The sequence below is a fragment of the Pogonomyrmex barbatus genome, unplaced genomic scaffold (assembly GCF_055798465.1).
Source record: "Pogonomyrmex barbatus isolate J1 unplaced genomic scaffold, ASM5579846v1 scaffold14, whole genome shotgun sequence".
NCBI lineage: Eukaryota > Metazoa > Arthropoda > Insecta > Hymenoptera > Formicidae > Pogonomyrmex > Pogonomyrmex barbatus.
Genome location: NW_028297110.1, coordinates 5,287,119 through 5,311,367, shown reverse-complemented (window position 1 = coordinate 5,311,367; position 24,249 = coordinate 5,287,119). Strand labels below are relative to the sequence as shown.

Here is a 24,249-nt window from a genome sequence, read left to right as displayed (position 1 = left end):
TTATATACTCAGCCGATGACCCCTTCCACCGGGCCGCGCATCAGAGTAGGAGTTCCCCTGGAGGGGCTGGCGGAATCCGTGGCGCACGTGTTTGTAACGTGGCCTGTAATTGTGGCGCGAGTGCACCGGTCTCGTGGATGAGTGATCGTTCGGCTCACGAGGCTTAATAATGGCATAGCTGTTAAAACTTCAAAGTGACATTAGTGATATTAGGATTATTAAGGCTCACTGCGATTATTTTAAAGCTTTTTCAATTTTTTTATCTGATCTTAAATTTGATGAACATTCATCATAGGATACTGCACAATGTGACAACCTCTTAAGAGATTTCCAGTGATCATCTCAGAAAGCATTAAGATTGTTTAAAATAAATTCATTATACGGCTGTATCTTAAAATAAATCATATTTAGGAAAAAATTTATGAAAGAGAAATGATTTGTAATTTATTATAAAATAATTAGAGTATATTTCAGAAATAATTTCATTAATATAGATTTTTATTTTAATCATTTAAATAAAATTTGACAAGATTATTTCCTAAAACAAAGCAAATTTTTTTCCGTTACAGTTACAAAGTCTCTTATGCTTACACACCGAAGTCATTCAGTAATATTTATTGTTCCAAACTTAATTATAGACTTCCTACTTGTAGAGATTCTGGCTGCGTTCGGGGAGCGTGCTATTAGCATTATCATATTATTTCATCTTTATTGCTCATTATATGTAAATTAAGGCTAGAATGATGTGATAGTTCTAATAGTGCGCTCCTCGAACTCAGCCCCTATAAGAAGAGACTTGCTAACTCGTCACGTGACGTTAGTAGACTCTAATTGGCTGAGGTATGGATTGCACATCTGTGCTCCATAAAACGAAACAGATGTTTCAGTAACCTATTTTGGCAGATACATGTTATGTACTATCTAAGTTGGTCTTTAGCCATCGAGTGAGTGGGACGTCTTTTGTCCTCACATGAATTTTTGTATTGCGTCATGCAATTTGTTAAGGATAAAGAGAAAGCTAAACGTGGATAAAGAGAAAGTTGAACTAGAATATCACAGAATACAGAGAAACTTATAAAGGATTTAGATAAACCTGTGTTATATAACCCTAGGGTTGAAGACACATAGTCGGAATTAATCCGACATCCTCCAACCGGAGGAAAAGAGAAAAAAAAAAAAAAAAAAATACATGTTATGTACTGTGTCATAGTTATACGTTATACGTAAGTTTCATGGAGCACAGATGTGCAATCCATATCCCAGCCAATCAGAGTTTACTAACATCACGTGTACTAACATCACGTGACGAGTGGTGAGTTTCTCCTTATAGGGTCTCTAATTTGATCTGAACAAAGTTCATTAATTTGCAATTGAGTTTTTTTCTGATTATTTAATCAGAAAAAATTTAAATTCCAATCTAATCTCAATTTCAATCTCTAGTCTAATACTGACTTAAGTCCGTAGAGATTAAGGTTTAGATTGGAATCTAACCAATCAGAAAAAAGAAAGCTAATCAGAAGTGAACTTTGTTTGGATTGCTCGAATTCCAATCTAATCTCAATCTCAATTTTTGATACGGCGTAAAGTCTTATGTCACAAAGGTAAGAGTACATTTACATTAAAAGCAGAATTTACTAGCGACATTTTGGCGCATGCACGTGACTTTTTTTTCAAAATCTGCCATTACCACGATAATAACGAATAGAAATAATGCATTTCCAACGCTTCCGCCTTATGATTGGCTTGCGGAATTGTGCGCGTGCTGTCCTCTATCACATGGCGCCACGGTGGTATCTCGCGATATTTCGATTCCTCTACTTCCGGTCGAATTGCGGCGGCAGCAGCAGTAGCAGCCAGCAGCAGCAGCAGCAGCAGCAACAGCAAAGCAGACCACGGGGGACGCACGCACGCACGCACGCGGAGTAGCGATTATACGCGTGTGTACGCGGTGTGTGTGTGTGTATATATACGCGAAAAAGCGTGCTGGAAAAAAAATAACTATTTTTTTAAGACCCGTCCCGAGTCCGGTAACCCCCGGGTGAAAACGGATCGGAAACGCGCGGCGGTTTCGTTGCGGCGTGGTGTGACTCCTCGTGTCCCGATCTCTCCCTCTCTCTTTCTCTCCTCTCTCTCTCTCTCTCTCTCTCTCTCTTTCTTTCTCTCTCTCCTTCGCGTTCTTCTTCCTCGCTCACTCTGACCCTCTCCCTCGCGCCCGAGGATTGTATTATCCGTTTAGCCTAGCGGGCCGGTTGTGTGTGCGCCGAAACAACTGATTAATATGGCGAACAGCATAGCACCAGACTCGTGGGAACAGCAGGCGGACACGAACGGCGACATCGTCGGCCCACCTACGTCGCAGGACAAGTCCATCGAGAGCAAATTCTCCACCCTGAATGTCAACGCTGCGGAATTCGTGCCTTCCTTCTGCATCAACTCGTCGCCGCAGAGCAACGTCGCCGCGACGGCGACGACGACGGCGGCGGCCGACAGCAGCCCCTGCAACGTCGCGGCGACGACGACCACCTCCGTCTCCGCTACCGCCGCCGCGGCCGCGGCCGCGGCCGCCGCTGCCGCTGCCGCTGCCGCCGCCGCCGCAGCAGCAGCCGCTTCCTCCGCATCCGCCGCGATGAACACTGTAACCATCACCTCCGTGCCCGTCGAGATACATCATGGTCAGTACCAAGCCAGCTGATCGCGGGATCAAATCCCGGGAGTCACGCCGTGTTGTGATGCACGCGCGCGCGGCCCCTTATTCGCGACTAACCCCCTTCGTTATCATGCTCGCAGTCTCCACGGCGGATGATCAAATACGCGGATGAACATCCCGTTTGCATTTCGCATATATTTCGCGATGCTCCTACGGGGATTAACCCTGCGGAGTACCCTCGTCAAGTCTGTGTCCAGACGTCTTTAGATACCATATGGTCTCATTTACTTATGAGGGAACTCTCCGTTCTGACCTCATGTTGGATTGCGACTACTCTTTTATGTTAACATCACTTGCCGAATGTGCAATTCGATTATTGCACCATTGTTAGAATTTGATACTGAGACCTTGTGTGATCAAAACTGTAATGCGAGAAGCGAGAGATAGCGGAAGGGATTATAGTTGCATGTCTTCCACTATCAGGTGTTTAATTATGACTGATCTAGCATAAAGACATTTCACTGCTTGTTGAGCATTGGACAACACTTGACACGCTTTGCCTAAAAAATGAAGTCTATTTATAAATGTACAACCTTTGACATTTATAATGTAGAAAGTTCTATTATTCATCTATATATCCAGTTTCAATACAGTTAATAAAAATATTTTACCAAAAGATATATTCTAGAAATATACTGTAAACAATATTAGAGACTACATATTGAATCGATATTTTGTGATTGTGACAAAGAAAACTAAGAGTTGTCTACATTTATGTCACACTTGAATTTAAGAAATATTTAACTAGTTTCTTAGATTTTATGCAGGAAATTATTATAAATATCTGAGGAGAAGGAAAAATTAATATTAGACTAATTGATAAATTATTTTCATGGAAAGTATTAAAATAAGGTTTAGATTCGCAAACAACTTGTAATTAAAAATATTTAATATATAATTTTTTTATAATTATTCAAATCTATTATCAGTATTTTGAATATGTACTTTTTTATAGGAAATTCTACTCCTGTTGTTCTATCAGATCCAATCGGCAGTCGAGTTGAGGAGCCTCCTGCTGGGGGAGGGGCTCCACCGCCGAATGTCAATGACCAACTAAATACCAGCCCGGAGCACCAACCTGCAGATTCTTGGGAAGAAGCAGCAGTGGATGGAGATCCTTTACTTACTCCAGAAAACGAGGAAGTAGGTATAAATTTGACTGAAAATTTTAATACCTATTTTTCTTAATATTTTATGGGATTGCATTAATTTTGGTTGCTTTATACATCTTTATCATATTTGATATTATTTCTAGGCCGATAACGATGAAGACGAAGAACTGGTTGTTAAAGTACCCAAAAAGAAACCTGTAAAAGTAGCGGAGGATACTAAAAGCAAAAAGGAACACGTCAACGTTGTTTTCATAGGACACGTGGGTAAGTATAAGAATATTTATAAAAAATATTTAATATAAATATAGTAAGATTATAGAAGAGTTATTCTTAGAATATATTCTTAATAAAAGCTATCGATAATTAGATGACATATATCTGATGTATTGCAGATGCTGGAAAATCAACTATCGGAGGCCAGATCATGGCGCTTACGGGGATGGTTGACAAACGTACCTTAGAGAAGTATGAGCGGGAGGCGAAAGAAAGAAGTCGAGAAACATGGTACTTAAGTTGGGCACTGGACACAAATCAAGAAGAAAGGGAAAAGGGAAAGACTGTGGAAGTAGGGAGAGCCTACTTTGAGACAGAACGAAAGCATTTTACAATATTAGACGCACCCGGCCATAAAAGCTTCGTACCGAATATGATCGGCGGCGCGGCGCAAGCCGATTTAGCAGTCCTCGTTATCTCCGCAAGGAAAGGCGAATTCGAAACGGGCTTCGATAGAGGGGGTCAAACGAGAGAGCATGCTATGCTTGCTAAAACCGCGGGTGTCAAACATCTGGTTGTATTAGTAAATAAGATGGATGATCCTACTGTCGAGTGGGATGAGGGCAGATACAATGAATGCAGGTATGCATCATGCATACAAAGTTCAGAAATGGAATACATATAGAGATTCTTTATTAGAACTCATTCCACGGGTGATTTTATTTACAAAAATTAATTGATAACAGAATGAAAATTATTATAGGAGAAAAAATTATTAAAGCTATTACGATTGCTTTTATTTCCTTTAAGTAAACTTCGCTTAACTCATGTTCTGATTATCATTATATTAATAATAATTTTGTACATATAGGTATTTAGAGAATAGAGAAACATTATATAATGCATCTTTCAGGGATAAGATACTGCCATATCTTCGTAAATTAGGATTCAATCCTGCGAAAGATCTTACATTCATGCCAGTTTCTGGTCAGCTCGGTATTGGCTTAAAGGATCCGATACCCGAACATCTCTGTAATTGGTACAGCGGCCCACCATTCATACCTTTTATCGATTCGCTACCCTCGCTTAACCGTAAAAGCAATGGACCCTTTATCATGCCGATCGTCGACAAATATAAAGATATGGGAACAGTAGTAATGGGCAAGGTCGAAGCGGGAGAAGCCAAAAAAGGACAGTCATTGCTCGTAATGCCAAATAGGGTATGTATATTTTTTATTTGGAAGAGAGAAGCGATATAATTGTTGTTCCGAATTATTATCTTATGTTATATGATGTAAAACGTTTGTTTCTTTAAGTTCTATTTCAAACAAAATTTGAAATCTAAAAAGAATGATATACAAATTTTTTTCTATAAATGAAAAAAACTATTGAAATTAATGATCATTATTTCAAGTAATGACTTTAAAATTATAGCTTTATTTTCAAGTATATCTAATAAATACAATGCATCTTTACATCGATTTAATACAGAAAAGTTATATAATTTATTTTAAATGAATTATATTTTATAATTTATATTTATAATTTTATAATTTTATATTTTATATATAGAATAATGTGCTTATGAAAATTTTATTAAAATATTTTATTAAAATATGAAATGTGCAGACGGCAGTAACAGTGGATCAGCTGTGGTCAGATGACGAGGAAGTAACGTCTGTCGGACCTGGAGAAAATGTGAAGATCAAGCTGAAAGGCATCGAAGAAGAAGATGTCAGTCCCGGATTTGTTTTATGCGACAGTAACAATCCTATCAAGACCGGCAAGGTCTTTGACGCGCAAGTAGTGATTCTGGAACACAAGAGCATTATTTGCGCGGGATACAGTGCGGTCATGCATATTCATTGCGCCGCGGAGGAAGTCACGGTAAAGGCACTCATCTGTCTGGTGGATAAGAAAACGGGCGATAAAAGTAAGACGAGGCCAAGGTTCGTCAAACAAGATCAGGTGGCTATAATGAGAATCGAGTGTGCGGGAGTTATATGTCTCGAAAGATTCAAGCTATTCCAACAAATGGGCCGGTTCACTCTTAGGGATGAAAGTGAGTATGACGATGATGATGATACAACATTTTTCTTTTTCTCTATCATGCGGTCTTCTTTCTGTTTGCATGCGCGATTGCGATAACTTTTATACGCGATTGCGATAACTTTTATACGAACATATATGTTTGTATGATTTCAGATAAAACTATCGCAATTGGCAAGGTGCTGAAGGTCGTCGAATAAAAAAACCTGCTTAAATGTTACGACAGATTAATAATAAAGAAAAAAAATGATCATTATTTCAATGTGAGAAATATGTGACGATGCAAGGCGAGCACACGAGATATTAAGCAAACCAAACGGGCATGAAATTCTGGTGAATTAGTAATAATGTAACATATAACACAACTCACACCTATGTACCGCAGAGCTATACAATACGTGCGTCCGCGTGCTAACGACGCAACGGGTATGGGGCGGGGGGTGGGGGGCGGGAGAAAGGAAAAAAAAATATTTATAGCCTGATACAAGAGCAAATAGATTCGATTATATAGGTAAGGAGACATACCAATCGAAAAACTCAAGAGCGTGTGTTCCTTTTATTAGATAAGCTGAATGGTGGTACTTGCATTGGAATAATTATAAACGGATGATAATGATCAAATAATTAACCGTGTCTCCTTGATAATAAAACAAGAAAAACACGATATTTTTATTCTTCTGAGGTGCGACACACGGAAGTGGAGTAAGTGATTGATATCGATTGCGGATTAACATTAAGGAAATATATGATTAATATTATAATTATTATTGAATAATTATTATTAAAGTGGTGGTAAGAGTTGGAAAAGAAAATTTATTGAATAAATCAACAAAATAGTGTTACACAACAATTTATAATTATAAAATTAATATTACAATTATTATTATACTGTTTCTTATTATATTGTCATTAAAAACAAATTTGCAAAAAAGTGTGCCCTGATAATTTTGATAGGGACGTGGATGTACATTACATGCATCCCTACTACATGACAGATTTTATATATATATAAAATTATATATATGTATATAAATACATATATAATCAGACAAATGGAATAAATGAAGTATAGCACATGAGATTTGCAAATCAAAGCGCAATATTTAAGTGCGCACCACGCGTATTTTATTTTGTCTATATTTTCTAATTCAAATCTAGTAACTTTAAGCTTGTTGAAGTTCATAATATCTTGACTACAAAACAAATAGAAGATAGATAAAAGAAGGAATATATAAATTTAACTTTCTCTCTCTCTCTCTATATATATATATATATATATATATATATAGAGTCATTTCTTTTAAAGAAAAAGAACATTTTTCTACATAATAGGATATTCGCAATGTACGGATGCAGTTCTCTTCTCTTGCTTTTGTAACAATTTCATCTTATGATTAGAGTATTCGCAGATTGACACTGGGATTTATTTATATCGAATGTAAATTTCAATTTCAAAATGATGGGTATCTACTTTGCTTGCGTATTTTTTGTTATATCTTTTTTCTCTTTTTTTAATAAGCTCAACATCGCTTTTATATCATTCATTCATTTCTATTTGTATAGATTAACTTTAATTTCGGTTTAATTTACTCTCTTTCTCTTTCTCTCTCTCTCTTTTTTTTTTTTTTAATTAGAACTAAGAAAAAGGTAATAAATAAATTAAACCAAGATTAAAATTTAATATTGCGACTTTTTATCGAATACGAATAATTTTAAGGTAATGAATTTAATTATTTTTTTTTATTACGCACTCTTCTTACTTTTTCCTTTCCTTTCTTTCTTATTTTTTCCTTTCTTTTCTTTCTTATTTTTTCCTTTCCTTTCTTTTTTTCATTCTACTTGGATTTTCCGCACAAAAATTTCTCGCTCTTCAAAAGAAAGAAAGATATACAATGCAAGTAAGAAAGATATCTACTAGATTTGTCTCCAACTTTCTGTGTACATATTTATTCCGCTTGGATCGCAGAAGGTTGGACATCCTGCGATTGAAAATGGAATCCGCGTACAAAATTACGATACTCGAGATGCTTTCCTGAAATATACTGACAATAATAAAAATCTAAAGCATACATGAATTATATATTTAATATCAGTACATTTTGGCACGCATCTTCGGAAAGTCGTTTTTTATTTTTTCTATTTTTTTTTCTTTTTCTTATCTTCAAGAACACCCTGGACGCCGAAGAATTATTCGTTTGAAGTGCTGGTCATTGTGGATCCGGGGCCAGTTTTGCGTAGCCAAGCTTTTGGAGTACCTCCTTGATCTCGAGAAATACTGTTGGATCTTCGATCGTGCTTGGAATCTGAAAGGCACAATTAAAGTTGATGATGTCGGTAAATAAATGAATTAAACAATATCTATTTTGAATCCGGATGGAGTATTATTATATCAAATGGGAAGCTGAGATCTATAATGATGTAAGTTAGAAATATTCAAAAATATAGAATATGAAATGAGAAATCATACTTTAATATACAAAGAAATACCAAGGTATTCTTATATTGATGAAAAGTAATTTCCCGCGCGTGCCGCGCTCGTAATTCTTTATATTTAATTCTTTATTCCTTATTCCCGTTTTTTTATTATATGTCCGAGATTCCTGTTCTGACTTATTCATACCTTGATTTGTTTCGACCGCGCCAACATGGCGATCGATTTACGGATTATTTTTCCGGAGCGCGTTTTAGGTAACGCGGTGACAGCGGCGGCGGTGCGAAAAGACGCGATCGGCCCTATCATCTTCCTCACCAGCGCGACTAATTCTTGGTTTATTTCTCCTTCGTTGTTCATCGCGTCTAAAAGAGAATATTTTATTAAGCTTTATGTCTCTAAATTTAATAACAACTATATTCTGTGACTTTTGATTAAATCTCACCGCGATAATCTGAATATCTATATCAATGAGGTAAGAAAAAAGTTCCATAATAGAAATTCTTGTAAAATACTTTGAAATGGAAATTTTTTTGACAATAAAACATTTTCAAGCAATAATACAATAAAATATATTGGAAATTCCTTTTTGACATCGGTAATTGAAAATGACTGCGGTGAGTCATCAGGAGTATTAATTCAACAAAAAGCATCTATAATTATAGAGTAAAAAAATTTTAATTAAGTTGCAATATTGTTTTTATTTTTGATGATTTCAAATTAATATTTTAATCCTTTAATAATTTTTAAATATTTAAATAATCCTTTAATAATTTTTAAATATTTTTAAATATATTAAATATTTTATGTACATGTAATTATTGCATAATAATTTGAAAAATTTTGATTAAACATTGATTAATTTAATTAATGGTCAACCGAGAAAAAATATACATAATTCATCATTCCTAATCTCTAATCTTTCTTTTTGTGTATCGAATAACAAAAAATTAATTATTTTTGTCGTTAAAATAATATACGTGTTTGATAATTCAATTGCTAATTAAATTGATTATAGTTTTTGAAATGTTAATGATAGCATTAATGATGAAGCGTTAATAGATAACAATTAGAACGCCAATTAATGAAATCAACGAGCAATTTAATCAATCGAAGTATTTGCAAAATTTCTAACTATATAATTTGTTATTCCTAAAAAGTCTCTAGTTCTAACTGAAATTAAAATGCTTTCTAATTTTTTTGTTTTATATGTTACAATACAACAGTAAATTAATCCTAAAAAAAAAAAAAAAAAAAAAAAATATATATATATATATAAATGCCTATCAAAGAAAGTAGCGCAGAATATTGTTTGAGTTATTCGGAATTTGATCGGAATCATCATCTCTTAATATTGAATTACATTGAAATTGATGTATGTGGGAAATATTTACTGACGCCGAGTCGGCACTAAAAATAATAAGGGGTTCTTTCAGGATATTCCTCAAATATACGAACCTTCTCTTCTAACGTAAAGACACAGCGGGACTTCTCCCTTCGTATGATCAGGTACACCCACAACCGCGGCGTCCACCACATTGGTATGAGCTAGAATAATATCCTCTAACGCAGCCGTGGATATTCTATGGCCGGCCACGTTTATAATATCGTCGTCTCTCGCTGTGACATAAACGTAACCGAATTCATCGATATATCCCGCGTCCATCGTGTCATAGTAACCCTACAAAATTATCAGAATCTTTATCAGAGCTCACGATCGAGATAATTGACATCGATTTTACCAATAAATTTTCTAGGAAATTCGAAGTTAAATCTCTCTTTCCTTCTCTCTTTCTCTCTTTTTATAAGTCTTTTTTATAAAAATATTAATTATGTCAAATATCAATTGGCATCAAATAACAATTACGTCAAATATTAATAGCTTCAGAATTTCAAGCGAGAGTGTGAGAAGCTTTCAATTTCTCAAGCGTCATACTTGTGAGTGCGAGTATATATTTTTAATATATTTAATATATTAATATAATATACTTACCGGGAATCTCGAGAAGTATACTTGCTTGAATTTCTCGGATGCTTGATAAAGGGTCGACATACATCCAGGTGGCAAGGGTAATTTTATCGCGATACGTCCGAGTTCGTGTTGCGACGCCTCACTTCCGTCCTCACGCAGGATGTGTACTGTTGACAATGAATTTATAAGCAACATTGGACACGCGCGACAGCAAAATTGTTTAAACGAATAACCGAACATAGCGTAATAATAAAAATAATAAATAAAATCTTGAAAACGAGTGCGAAGACTTACTATCATATCCAGGTATAGGAAGTCCTGTACTGAACTTGGGCAAACTGGCATAGTGACCGTATCCTAAGCACAACGCTGTGATGGGATGTCCAGTTTCTGATTGCCACCAATTGTTTAAAATGGGCACTTTAAACGCTTTCTCGGCCCAGGCTTTTGTTTCGTAATCGCAAAATTCTCCAGCTACGAATATTGTTTTTAAGCTGAAAGAAAAATGTATAGGGAATTTATTTTTTTTTTTATTTGTCTTTACAGGAAACAATTGCATGTACTAAAAAAAAAATTTGCATCAGTATGAGTAATACATGTTAAATATTTCTGTTAAATTATATGTAGTATGAGAAGATGGCGTCGCTTGTTTTTTCTTTTTCTAATTGCCGCATAAGAATTTAATAATATAATATATCGAATAATATAATGAAATAATCAAATATTATGATCGGAGAAGCAATCAAGAATTTGAACTTTGAAACTTACGATTTTAATGAATATTTCTTTCCTAATAGCGTTTCCGGATCCGTCCGTCTTATAACTCGTAGAGCAGTAGGCACACAGAATAACGCGTTTACATTATGTTGCTCAATGATTCTGGGAAAAGATAATCTTTTTTAAAATAAATTATCGGTGCTATCCAATTATTAACATATATTTCATTTGCAAAAGTGCAAAAGTTGCTAAAGAATCTGAGAGAAAATATAGATTTTTGTAACGATTATAAAAAAAAGCAATGTGGTTTAAAAAATTGGCCATCGTTTTTTTACTGATTTTTGTATTAAGCCTTTCATTAATTAGCTTGAAGAAATTACTTGACTTTTTAAATTGCATTACTTTCTCTCAAGCAATGATTGTAAAAATTATAAAGTTATAAAAATTTTTTTATTGAGAATAAGTGAAATTTTTTCTTCTATCGCGGTTATCAGAATGCTTTCTCGTATTTTTTTTCAAAGCAACATTGCTGTAATAAAAAAGTATTTAAACCTGAAATATTGACTAGCATCTGGAGTCCTGTCGGGTTTTCCTTCGTACATCACGCTCGTTACGCCATAGAGGAGGGGACCATAACAAATGTAGGAATGCCCGACAACCCATCCCATATCTGAAGCCACCCACCAAACGCTGTTTTTGTTCATTCCATAAACCATTTTCATGGTCCAGCATAGCGTCGCCAAGTGACCGCCTATTGGTCTTATAATTCCTTTCGGTTGTCCTAATATAAAATATTTCTATCAATCCCGTAATAGATGATTTCTATTAAATAAAGCTAATCCAGAAAGAGTAAAGCAATTAAATGCAAAAAGAAGAGTTTTGGTGAGGTATCTAACAATGAGTGAAGTATCTAACAATTTGGTCAGATATAGATCTGAAAAAAAAATTTTGTTAGACCATCATAAAATAATTATGTAGAACGTTGAGTGTAACTTAAAAATTTAGCCAGATATAAATCTGAAGATAATTTTAAAGATAATTTTTAATCTGAAGATAATTTTAAATTATCAAAATAATTATGTAGAACGTTGAGTTTGAAAAAAGGCAGAAGGGAAAATTTGTACATTTTAATGATTTTGCTGATAATTTAGGAAACAATATATAAGAGACAATCCTCTACTTTATTGGTATCTGGAGATGTTGAATTTTTTTCTATCTATCTGTCAATTATTAAATATATTGTATTCTAAACGAAGCTTACCTGTAGTTCCTGATGTGTACAATATATACAGTGGGTCATTAGCTTCAACCATCACGCATGGATGAGGCTTCGATCGCTTCATGAGATCATCCCAGTCGAATTGTGACTCGATTAACGGGGCTTCCCATACGTTTCTTCTTTGAAATACAATACACTTCGGCTTTGGTACAGTGATCATGTCCATAGCGCCGTTTAACATAGTAGTATACCTGCATTTTGAGTTACGTAAGTTAAAAAGATGATTGTAAAAATGCAGAAGGTTATATCGAGAAGCTTTCTAAAAATCCTTGAAAGAGTTTTAAACAGAAATATTTTTGAAAGGCATTTGGCAAATCTCATTGGATTCGATTTGTTAAGGAAAAATGAGATTGAGAAAGGAATTATGTTTGTATATTCAATATTATATAATATTAACGCAATTCTTTTACTGGCATATTTTTCTTACATGTTAATATTAATATGAAAATGTACATTTAATATTTTTCTTAGAGAGTCTTAGAGAGTTCTTAGAGAGTTTTTAAGAATTTGAATTTTAAAAGAATTTTTGCATAAATAATCTTTTTAAAAATTTGTTTTTACAAAATCTGAGAATAAAAGAGACATACTTAATGACTTTGGACGGTTCTAAACCGCAACTCGCGGCGATAATAACCTTCGGCTCGGCATGATCTACTCTAGACGCCAATTCGTTTGCTGCGAAGCCTGAAATGCACATTTACAAGTATAATCACATTGTATTAGCATCGAATGAGTAATTACTTGATAATTGAAATATTTTATGACTTGAGCAAGATTTCTATATCGCCGTTACAGCGACTTATTTAAAAAAATGACATAATATGCATAAGAAAAATGTATATAATAATTTTAAACATAAAAAAAAAATAAAAGATGTCACAAGTAAATGACTTATTATTTCGAAAATATTTTGGATAAATTATTTAAAGAAGTCTGAAGCGAAGTTTTTACTTCGTCTTTCTATATTTTTAGTTAGAGAAATAAAGAATAATCAATTATGAATTAGAAAAAGGAATGATAAGATGATAAAGTAGATAATAGTAGAATTATTCATCTTTTGAGCTGATAATAAGTAAAAATTTGATATCTAATTCATCAAATAAATATCTTTTGATAAATTTGATGTTAAAGTTTTATTTATTATCAAATGTTTTTGATAATAATACATAACTTTTTTATTTGATTTTAATTTGTTTATGAAAATAGAGGAAAAAATCTATTTTTAATTCGTCTTAATCCACTTTCAATTTATTAGTTTGTTTAGTAAGTCTTTAATAAGTCTGAAAAAATATATCATTATTTTTACGTCATGAAAAAAATTAGAAAAGAATCATCAAAATCACCATTAAAATCATTGTCTTACACCCCTTCTCTCTTATCTCAGACACATGTGATCGGACGTCATGAAAATGTTAGCATCGCAGGATTTCACAGGATTAAATATATCTAACGTTACATTTCGTACATATTTTATTAATATTTGCGCGATAAAGATGGAAGATATTATGAAACTAGGAGCGAAATGAAACTTGATTCACGCAATAGCCGCGATTACCGTCACCTTATTATTACCTCCAAAGACCACCGAGTGAATCGCCCCGAGTCTGGCGGTGGCAAGAATCGCGATTATAGTCTCGGGGATCAGTGGCATGTATATAATCACCCTGTCCCCTTTGCGCACCCCCAGATCCGCCAATGCGCCCGCCAGCACGGATGTCTTTTCCAGGAGCTCGTTGTACGTCACTTTACGTATTAACGACGTTTGGGGGCTGTCATGGATGAGGGCTGTCTTCTCTCCGTACCCGGCGCGCACATGGCGATCCACCGCGTTGTAACAAGCGTTCAATTCTCCACCGACAAACCTACATGATGAAAGCGAATTTTCTACAGCATAAGAAACCTTTTGTACTTTCGCGAGGCTAATTAGAGAGATTTCTGTTTATTATTTCTTATGTCAAGCTCTTTGGAGCGCGTGATGCGTCTATCCATGCAGAACAGGATGCTTACAACAAAATTTTGTATTTAAAAAGCTATTATGAGTAAAAAACGTCATGAATATAAAATCAATGATCAATAATTATCTTCTAATTTGTTTATAAAAATGTATTATACTTGATTATGAATTACATTTGGGAATGGATCAAAGATTTTTTTATTTAAATGAAGGTATGTAAACGATTACATGTCCAATTTGGCTGCATTGGTTTTTCTCTGGTTTTTTCTCTGGTTAAAATAATAAAAAAAATAAGCTTTTAAAAATATTTTATTGATATATAATTTTGTTTTTAAACTGATTATATCGATATATAATACAACAAAAATATAAACTATATAAATTATTTGTTTTCTATTTACTATTTGTTTTGTGATTTTTAATTTATTTTTAATCGGAAAAGATAATGTGCATGTTCAGATTTTTAACAAATAATGTGAATTGCTGTCATGCAATTCTTTCAAGATTAGAGATGTATATATAACAATTCTCTTAGAAATACCATTTTGTGAACGGTTCGTTGGAATTGTCCAAAACCTTTTCCCAGCGTTTGTTCCAATCAATACAATCACCAATTTCACCCCAAAATTCTTCCGGGCATTCCAATGATTTCTTATACGCCTCTTCGTACGCAGAACACTCGTTTCGAAGAGGACTCATAATATAATCTGTAAGAAAATGGTAATTATGGTAAGATTATGGTGATCTTATACGTACAAAGTACGGCCGTCGGCTACCTTTGATCTTTGACGAAACTTGCAATCTCGAAAATTATCTTTAATCACGTTACAAGAAAATGTGAAAGGAAACTGTGTCAAGAGTGGTGTCTTGCCAAACTTTGCCAGAAACATTGTTTCAGTTCAGCTCAGTACTTGCATTAGTACTTGTCATGTTGCACCAATAGTAACTGTGTATTATGTAAAGATGTTATCTTTTTGTTTAAAAGATAAAAAAAATATTTTAAATTTTCTTACGCGGTACGTTTTGCCTATCATGGTTTGCTTATCACTTTCTTTCTCGAATAAAATGTAAATGATTTATAGTTATAATCATTATTTTTTTCGTATTACTTACTGAAGAAGGCTCAGTGCAGCCCGAAACGTTTAAGTTAATTATTAGAATTAAATGTACTATCGATTTGCGTTTTAAGTTTTTAGTATATATTTCAATATATAAGCTATTTTTTTAAATGTAATTATTTATTCTTTGTTTTTGTCTCTCTCAAGTTGTTATATATTTTACGAGCTTTGACATTTCATTTATTTTTATAATCATTATGTCTTTACAACTTGACATTAGAAATGTAAATTATCTCTTGAAAAGAGATAATTTACATTTTTTATGTAAATTATATTACAATACATATTTTTTTCTATACATTACTTAATTTTATATATTCTTGGCGCTACGAGTGTTACTAGCGCTACTTTTTCCACTGTATTGTCAAAGTACATTACATATTACGTTGACGTAAATTTTTGCGCGCCGATATTCCTCAATTTGTCTCTTATTCAGATTACGTTAAGGAGTCTAAAACTCTTTCTTACTGACATATAACTTATCCTTTTACAATCTTTTTTTATTAATTATCTAGTCTACGTGATCTCGTTCGTTTCTTTCCTTTTTGTCATCTCGGTTAATTGCCATGAGATAATTGACGAAAGCAATGGAATCTCATGGCATAAACTTAAAATATTTTTTTAAACATCATCTTGGCATAATGATACCGGCTCGTCGACACTTTTTACCCGGCATGAATAATTCATTTTACCCGTCGCGTCGCGCATGCATCGCGCTTTACACGAAGAAGTTCGTAGCAATTTTCTGTCTGGGCCATTTTCCTTCAACGTGGTCTCACCCACGTGTTTGTTTTCACGTATCGTGAATTACGAGGATACGCCGCGCGACACGCTGCCTTAATACAATCCCGTGCCGGTGAGGTCGCGAATATCTAAGAGAGAATTGCAGGGAGAGAGAGAGAGAGAGAGAGAGAGAATCATCATGGACCGTCTTTCCGTCTTTTTGTCTCGTCTCACTTCGATTCACCCCGAGTAACTACGCATCGTCGCACACCTCGGGGACCGCCACCGCGATATTTATCCGTTACCAAAGAAATGTAATACGACTGGGGAACGCTGACTGAAAATGAGATGCAGAGAACATTTGGAATGTTAGTTTGAACATTTTATGACGCGTGAATTGTGCTTCTTTTCCTGTTTTATTTTTCTTATTTAACCCTTATGAAAATAATGAAATGCATTTCTCTCCTTTCTCACGTCAGTCTTTTTAATGTTCCTTTAAAATTTTTTGAATACTAATATTCTAAAAATTGTCACAAATATTCATAAATTATCATGTTTTAGTGATATTTTAATCAATTAATATATTTTTATTTATAATTTTATAAGAACATTTTTTCAGAACAAACAAATTATAAATCGTTTTAAGTCAGATCTTAAGTAATTTTAAAATCCCATTCAATCAATAAAGCAATCATACAACATTTCATAATTGTACCTAGAACAATCTTGAAATATTTCTTTTATACAATAATATATAAAAAATAATCTTATACAAAATGCAATTATCATTGTAAGAGTCGAACAATTATATTACTTATATAATATTTTGTCAACTAGTCTGAAAAATGATTGCTCAAGTATTTTCTTTTTTATTAACTTAAATAAATAATAAATCATATTTTTAATAATATTTTTTATATTTTTGAAGTATTTAGAACATCTATAATTAATTTAAAGTTTGCAATAAATTTCTATATATAATTTTTATAATACAAAAATATCAAGATTATAATAATTATAAAGTTAAGATCGACAGAGTTCATATAAAGTTAATGAGTGTTTTCCATTTAGTGATACAAGTCGACATAAGTCGTCATTCTTTATTGGCATTCAATAAGTAAGCGACAAGAACAAAACGATACTTGTATCAACTTATGTCATTAAATGAAAAGCCCTTAATAGTGAACAAAATTATTTAATCAAAATATTCATGTAATTATTAAATATGTAAAAATTATAGTTGCATATTTATAATGTACGTAACGCTTAATTTATTAATATAAATCAATATGAACGACATATTGATGGCCGATTCTAGTTAATATTTGTTACATTTAACTTTATGTTTATTAATTTTTGCTAATTGCAAAAAATAATTATATATATTATTAAGAAAATTATATTGAAAAAAATACTTATAGATTTTTAATTTGTGCGCATCTTAATTATTGTTTTTTATAAAATTTATATCCTTTTTTTATATTTGCAAATAACAAACACGAGAAATCATAAATATCTCGTGTAAAAATGAAAATATAACGATAATTTATAGTAAAATAGTATATTTGTAGTATCTTTTTTAAGTACATTAGATAAATAGAGCATTTATTTATGTGTTGATACTTTTTCTCTACCGCATGCCTTTTTAAAAAATATAATATCTCTTATGTTTATTCCATGGTTACTAAGTTAAATATTTCATTCGGAAATCATTGTTTCATTGCTACATTATGTCAATTATTCAAGTCAAGTTTAATTTGCATGATTGACATAATGTAATAACAATGAAAATAAATAATTATCAGAGATTGATGATACTTTCAACGGTACAGAATTTCCAATTGTATCTCTTTTTTTAGTTAGGGTCGTTAATAGCATTTTTTTAATCAATTTGAAAAACGTTCGCTTCCTACCCTCTAGATTTAGTTCACTCCCTCGAGAAATTTCTTCTGCCGTTACACTCCGCTTCTCTCTCTTTTCCCTGTTGCGCGTGACTTCCGTCTTAGAGCATACCGCTAGATGTATAGATTACTTTGCAAAATATCTGATATCACCATATAATATTTATACAATAAGGCACAGTAGGAGATAGAAATTATTCAGAAATTGAGAAAAAGCGAGGGGAGGGGAGAAATTGTTTTTAAAATATTACGTGTAAAGTGTCCTCTGACGAGAGCAAGCCACAGCTTGAATCTGCCAGCGATGAATATTTCAGCTTTACGTCCTCCTTCACAAACATATCTTCCGCGAAAGTTCTCCGGGGATTTGGGACCGAGGAATTCTCAGGATGTGTGGTACCTTATTTCAAAGAAATAGGAAGCTACGTAAGCCGGAAACAGCTATATTAGAGTGAACTCAACTCGCAGAGGCGAGTTCTTGGCAATTGCGAGGCAAAGTTTTAGCGGATTGCAATGAGCAGTCTTTGGATTTGCGTGGTCAGATCTGAGTTATTGTGGTCAAAATTTAGTATTTGTTGTTCTGATAGAAAGGTGGGATAAACTTTTACACGTCTGGCTTTAGATCTTAAACATGCCCGTCTTATAATATGTCGACATGCGCGGTCTTTACATAGGAGATTAATAATAAAATAAGCACGCGGGCAAGACACAAGTTTGTATGATTGACAAGAAATGACCGTAAATGTAAGTTGTTTTCTGCCGATCGAGATGATTTTTGTTCTTATAAATAAACTTTGCGGATTTATTTCTGTATAAACGTCAACGGTGAGATTAATATTAAATTATTATAAGTCAATATTAATGACGATACTATTTATATCACTTATCCCCGGAATAAGTTTGGCTCTTCTTTCGCACACAATGCTCGCAGATACAATCACATATTTGCTAAAACAAGACAATTTTGTTGACATCTTAATAACTGTATGCGTACTAACATTTTTTATAAATTTATATAAATTTATATAAATTTATATAACTTTTACATAGGAAGATTTATAATATTTTATCGTTGGTATTAATAAATTAAATTTCTCAGATCTGATAACGTTTTGAGACCGAATGATTACCGATGCATTGAAAAATATATAAATCAGATTAGATTTGAACTTCCGTTTGATGATTAGAAATGCCGAATTTCTTTACTCAGATACATCGATCGTTATTTCTTTTTATATGGAAATAAGTTCGTAGAAGCTGAAATAAGAAATATAACAACAATATTTTCTCTGCTGTTTATCTGCTGTTTGTATCTACTATGCTCTTAATTTGTATCCACTCTATAATTTATAGTATTCTTGTAAAGAGGAATGGGTGGAGGTAGGGAACAATATAATGCAGGAACGGGAGAACAGATGCGCCCAATAATTTAATTCAAGCGTTAGGTAGCGTCAACGTAAATCTCCGTTTCCGGTGAAATCCACTGCGATCTGCATTAATCGAGCGAATATCGAATAAAATTTGAATGCGTAGTAAAATAATTTGTAAGGTATTCAATGTTAAGACTGTTACTGTACTGCGTAAATAGCGATTCAACAGAAATGTAAATTTTTATTACTCTTTTATTACCCTTTCATTAATCGTGAGCGAGAAAGGTATATCGCTCTGTCTAAATATACCTATTTTCTATTCTCGTAATATTGCCAATATTGCGAAATATTAATAAATGCTTTTACTGGACAATTTAATTATTTTCCGCGAGAGAAAGGTTAAATTGGCAAATCATAAAAGTTACTAAAAAAGTCTCACTCAAAATATCCAATTTATTTGAAAATAAAAGGAGTGTCTTATTTAAAAAAATAAATTACTAGAAGTTAAAAGAAGTATAAATTATATAAAGATATTAAATTACAATTTATAATCTCTAATATAAAAAATAATAATTTAGCTAATAATTATGTTGCCAAATGTAAATCAATTAAATCAGTAAATTAAGTTGCTCTAATTGATAAATATCTTGTATCAATAATCTAATTGTCAATATATGTTACATACTTAAATAATAAATACAAATGTTTGTTAATTTATGTTGTAATTTATAACTATATAATGTGTAATTTCTAATTTATCTATGTTCTAAGTAGGTTATTTTTTTAAACAGTATGAAATTCATTTTACGGAAATGTAAATTGAAATGATCACTGATAAATATCTATATAATTATTATTCATTATTTTATTGTTAATCAATTTTTAATTATCCCTTTTTTAAAAACTATAATAGATGACCAGAGTTTACACACAGTTTAAATTGTCACAAATTGTCCCCACTTGACAAAATATCAAAGCTAAATTTTATTCGAACTACTCCGAAATTAATCTGATGAGAGAATATCATATACTGAATATCATTTGCACATTTAAAACTTATTTATAAGTTTCTTCCACTGCTCCAAGCTAAGTTTTCCATCACGTTACAAAAATATGTTTAGAGGGGGAATATATATGCTTATATGTAATACAATTTAGAAACATATGTTTAAATGTTATTTTTATTTATGCATGTTCTTATTAGCATTGTTCTTATATTATATTATTTATCAACTGCAGTGTAATGCAAAACATCAACATTTCTTAAAATTAAAATTTTAAATAAAATTTTATACAGAAAATATAAAATGCAATGACACGTGCACAATCTACATCTATATTATCTGAATTTATATAATTGATAAGTAGAATCGTGCATGCAATATTTTTTCTGTAAATTTAATACACAGGTAAATAAAAAAAGTACTAAAGATAAATTGAGAAAATAAATAATTCAAAGGACAACTAATATATTTTCAAAAAGATAATTAAATTTAGTAAAATCGCATTGTCAGCTTCCAATAAAAGGAAAATTGAACTTTATCTGTTTATTAAAAATTTATTATTTATTAATTAAAATGTTAAAATATAGTTAAAATAAGTTAAAATATAATTAAAATATAATTAAAATATAGTTTAATCTTGCTAAAGCATAAATGTCTAAAGTGTTGATAAAATTTTTAATTCGAAATACAGATACCATACAAATTGAATGCTGAACTAAATTAATTGTATTGCTTGAATATTTACGTATTTCGACAATCAAGAAAAAAATAATTTCTTTCCAATTAAATAGTCAAGCGGCGGGAAGTGCCGATCGTATTAAATGCAAATATCAACTGACGTGTTCCGTTAGTATCTTGCTCCGATAACAACTAACAGTCTAAATAAATAAATAATAGTTTTTATTTTATCTTTATTTATTCAGATTTTTTAAAATTATATTTATATTTATATTATATTTCAATATATAATTATATTTATATTATATTTCAGTAATATGTGCAATTTACAAAGAAAATTTTAATATTTTAATAGAAAAAGTATCAATTAACAAGATATAAGATATATGCAATTGATTAAATTACTTTAAATTGATATTTGTTTATATAGTCAGACATAACTTAGATTTTCGCAAAATGTTCACAATTATTTAGATTTTAGGAAAAAGCTGGCAAAAATATATATTTTTATTCATGAGTGATATGTGAAATATATTTTATATCATTTCATGAAATATATTTGTTACTTCCAAACAACTGGGTTTCTTTAACAGGAAATTGAAAAAAAAAATAATATTGATAGATGGCAATCGAATATATATATATATATATTGAGGAATCAGAAATCGAAAAAATTGTTTTGATTTATGTCGACTCTATCTATTCTACTTATAAAATCAATACATATAAATACCATTGCTATCTCCTTTTCGAGATATTCTTGGGCGCACGATGCACGACTCCAGACATGTTTTCCCTGAGGTTTCGGACTTCGCATCCAGAAAGTCAGGATTCATTTGATGCAACATTTCACGATCGTCCAAGTCACGATCCGAATAATGTCCAAGTGCGATATTTACAGTCTGTAATAGCAGTAGCGTCTTTGTATCCACGGAGTGGGGTCCATCCACGGTCTACCGTGCTTCTACATGCGTTTTAAGTAAATCTCAGTATTTATTCATAAATGCTAATGTCTTCAGCATGAACAACGCATGTTCTGGATAGATAAAATTAAATTTATAATAAAATTAAATTAAATTATCCATCTGTTTGCATTGAAAAATGTTAAATTCAGGCAATTATGCGTGATCATCATGCTTCGGAATATTAATTAAGAGTTATCGCTCACAGAAATTGCAATTTTTACTATAATCTTTGATTTCTTATTAATATTCTCATTTAAATAAATCAATGAAATATGTAAAAGTCATATTATCGCAGTAATATTTCATAGTCAAAGTTAATATATTTTAATTATTGCAAAAGATTTTCACAAGTAAAACTCATCGTACGATAATCTTTATTGTGACATTAGATTTTTACACTGTACACAATACTTTCTGATTTTTTTCTCACTTTAAGGATTTTTCATTCGATATTATTATTATTTAAAAATATATAATCACTTATAATGCGGTGCGTGTAGCGACATACGCATAATATATACTTTAGGTATACACTTACAGAAGAAAGACGTGCAAGGACACGTGTATCGCAGAAAACTAAAGTCGTTGCTTTAAAACTGAAAGCCAAATATTAAAATCGTTCATCACGTGACATACGTACATACGACATACATACGTACATACGTTTCCTGTGAGTGAATATTGATCCTTGGGTCATCGTATTAATTTTAAATAATTACGGTGGCAAGTTAATATCAAATTTTAACTGTAGAGAATTCAAGATGAATGGGATAATCTAATTGGATCCCAATTGTCAGTGTAAGGATTGTTTCTGTAATTCGTAGCTTCGATCCTAATAATATATTTTTTGAAAAAAATCATGGTCGAGGTTTCTTTAGGAAATAATTCTTTAGGAAAGTTTATTTGAGATTGATTGATAAATGATTGCAGTTTGATAAACTTGCCTTGAAACTTAATTCGCTAAAATTCTTTTTATATATAATGTATGAAAATTATATTACATAAATATTAAAATGTTATGTTAAATATTAAATAAAATATCTATTTATTAATCTTTCAAAAATAAATTGAATTATAATCAGTTCTAAATTATTTAAATATTTAAATTAAATAAGCCATTATTTAAACATTTAAATTAAATAGCCATCGAGAATATTACAATTAATTTTGAACTATCTATATATTTATGCAAATTACAAAAATGATCATTTTCCACTCAGAAAATTATTTGATTATAAAGATTATAAAGATAAATTATATAAATTATTTATTAAATTATATAATTTATTAAATTTATTAAATTTTTTTCGCTGGAATTGTAATCAAATCAGTTTATATGGATCTTATGTACGGCATCTATAAGTCGCTTATCTATTTTTCTATTAATGTTGAAAAAAGAAACATCTCTTTTCAAACAGGAAGACTACAATTCTTTATTGAAAATTTAGAAGATCAGTGAAGATTTGATATTTCATAAATAACACGTTCTGTATATTATATATATATATATATATATATATATATATATATATATATATATTGTAAATATTAAACACCATAAAATATTTAGGCAGAAGAAGAAAAAAGAGATACATTGATACTCGGATGCTTATTTGTCTAAGTCATTTATATCTCGTCGTAAATATCTTAGCGCAAATTCGAAACTCGAACATTCTATTTCCTTCGTTCTCCAAAAATGACAATAACAAACTTACTTCTGATGAATAAAATTATTTATAGAGCTATTAACCTTTCATCCCAGTGGAATGATCGAGAATACCGCGATATTTTCGCGATATCACTTTTCTGTCATAAATAAAAATAGATACAAGTTGAGACATGTAACTTGCGCGAGTCACATTGCGCTCTTTTTTTTTATCCTTCGATATTTAACGATGAGACCTCATGTGATTAAAATAGCCTCTTTTTACGGCTTCCATCACGCCACGCTAGAGTTAAAAAAAGAGTTTCGGCATTAGTATTCGGCATTGCAAAAACTGCAAGAAATTCTTTCGAATTCGATAAAAAAAGAAGGTTTTTGCAAAATTGTGTTAGTCAA

The 24,249-nt window shown here is 31.8% G+C and overlaps 2 protein-coding genes across 4 annotated transcripts; one reads left to right on the top strand and one right to left on the bottom strand.

Annotated features, from left to right (window-relative positions):
* Positions 1 to 1,844: 1,844 nt before the first annotated feature.
* On the top strand, positions 1,845 to 6,974 carry eRF3 (eukaryotic translation release factor 3). Of its 2 annotated transcripts, none has more exons than XM_011640361.2 (7): positions 1,845 to 2,672; positions 3,690 to 3,850; positions 3,963 to 4,083; positions 4,212 to 4,674; positions 4,946 to 5,252; positions 5,662 to 6,094; positions 6,238 to 6,974. In XM_011640361.2, the coding sequence occupies exons 1-7, from the start codon at positions 2,279 to 2,281 to the stop codon at positions 6,279 to 6,281; spliced, it is 1,923 nt and encodes a 640-aa protein (XP_011638663.2). In that variant the 5' UTR covers positions 1,845 to 2,278; the 3' UTR covers positions 6,282 to 6,974. The 2 variants fall into 2 exon arrangements, with proteins under 2 accessions (XP_011638663.2, XP_011638662.2); XM_011640360.2 differs by having other exon boundaries at positions 3,663 to 3,850.
* Positions 6,875 to 22,797, bottom strand: LOC105428201 (acyl-CoA synthetase short-chain family member 3, mitochondrial). 2 transcript variants are annotated; one of them, XM_011640362.2, is made up of 13 exons: positions 22,729 to 22,797; positions 21,959 to 22,189; positions 14,976 to 15,141; positions 14,053 to 14,342; positions 13,068 to 13,164; positions 12,463 to 12,671; positions 11,754 to 11,982; positions 11,253 to 11,363; positions 10,779 to 10,978; positions 10,506 to 10,651; positions 9,971 to 10,193; positions 8,702 to 8,877; positions 6,875 to 8,384 (listed from the first exon to the last, which is right to left on the bottom strand). In XM_011640362.2, the coding sequence occupies exons 2-13, from the start codon at positions 22,071 to 22,073 to the stop codon at positions 8,289 to 8,291; spliced, it is 2,058 nt and encodes a 685-aa protein (XP_011638664.2). In that variant the 5' UTR covers positions 22,074 to 22,189; positions 22,729 to 22,797; the 3' UTR covers positions 6,875 to 8,288. The 2 variants fall into 2 exon arrangements, with proteins under 2 accessions (XP_011638664.2, XP_011638665.2); XM_011640363.2 differs by having other exon boundaries at positions 21,959 to 22,127; positions 22,729 to 22,766.
* Between the last annotated feature and the right edge of the window lie 1,452 nt (positions 22,798 to 24,249).

Coding starts and splice junctions, on each gene's coding strand:
- eRF3 (XM_011640360.2), top strand. CDS start 2,279: ATGGCGAACAGCATAGCACCAGACTCGTGGGAACAGCAGGCGGACACG. Junction 4,084..4,211: donor TGTTTTCATAGGACACGTGG/GTAAGTATAAGA, acceptor GATGTATTGCAG/ATGCTGGAAAATCAACTATC. Junction 5,253..5,661: donor TGCTCGTAATGCCAAATAGG/GTATGTATATTT, acceptor TGAAATGTGCAG/ACGGCAGTAACAGTGGATCA.
- LOC105428201 (XM_011640362.2), bottom strand. CDS start 22,073: ATGTTGCATCAAATGAATCCTGACTTTCTGGATGCGAAGTCCGAAACC. Junction 12,672..13,067: donor GAACCGTCCAAAGTCATTAA/GTATGTCTCTTT, acceptor CTCAAAATGCAG/GTATACTACTATGTTAAACG. Junction 11,364..11,753: donor GATGCTAGTCAATATTTCAG/GTTTAAATACTT, acceptor ATCTTTTCCCAG/AATCATTGAGCAACATAATG.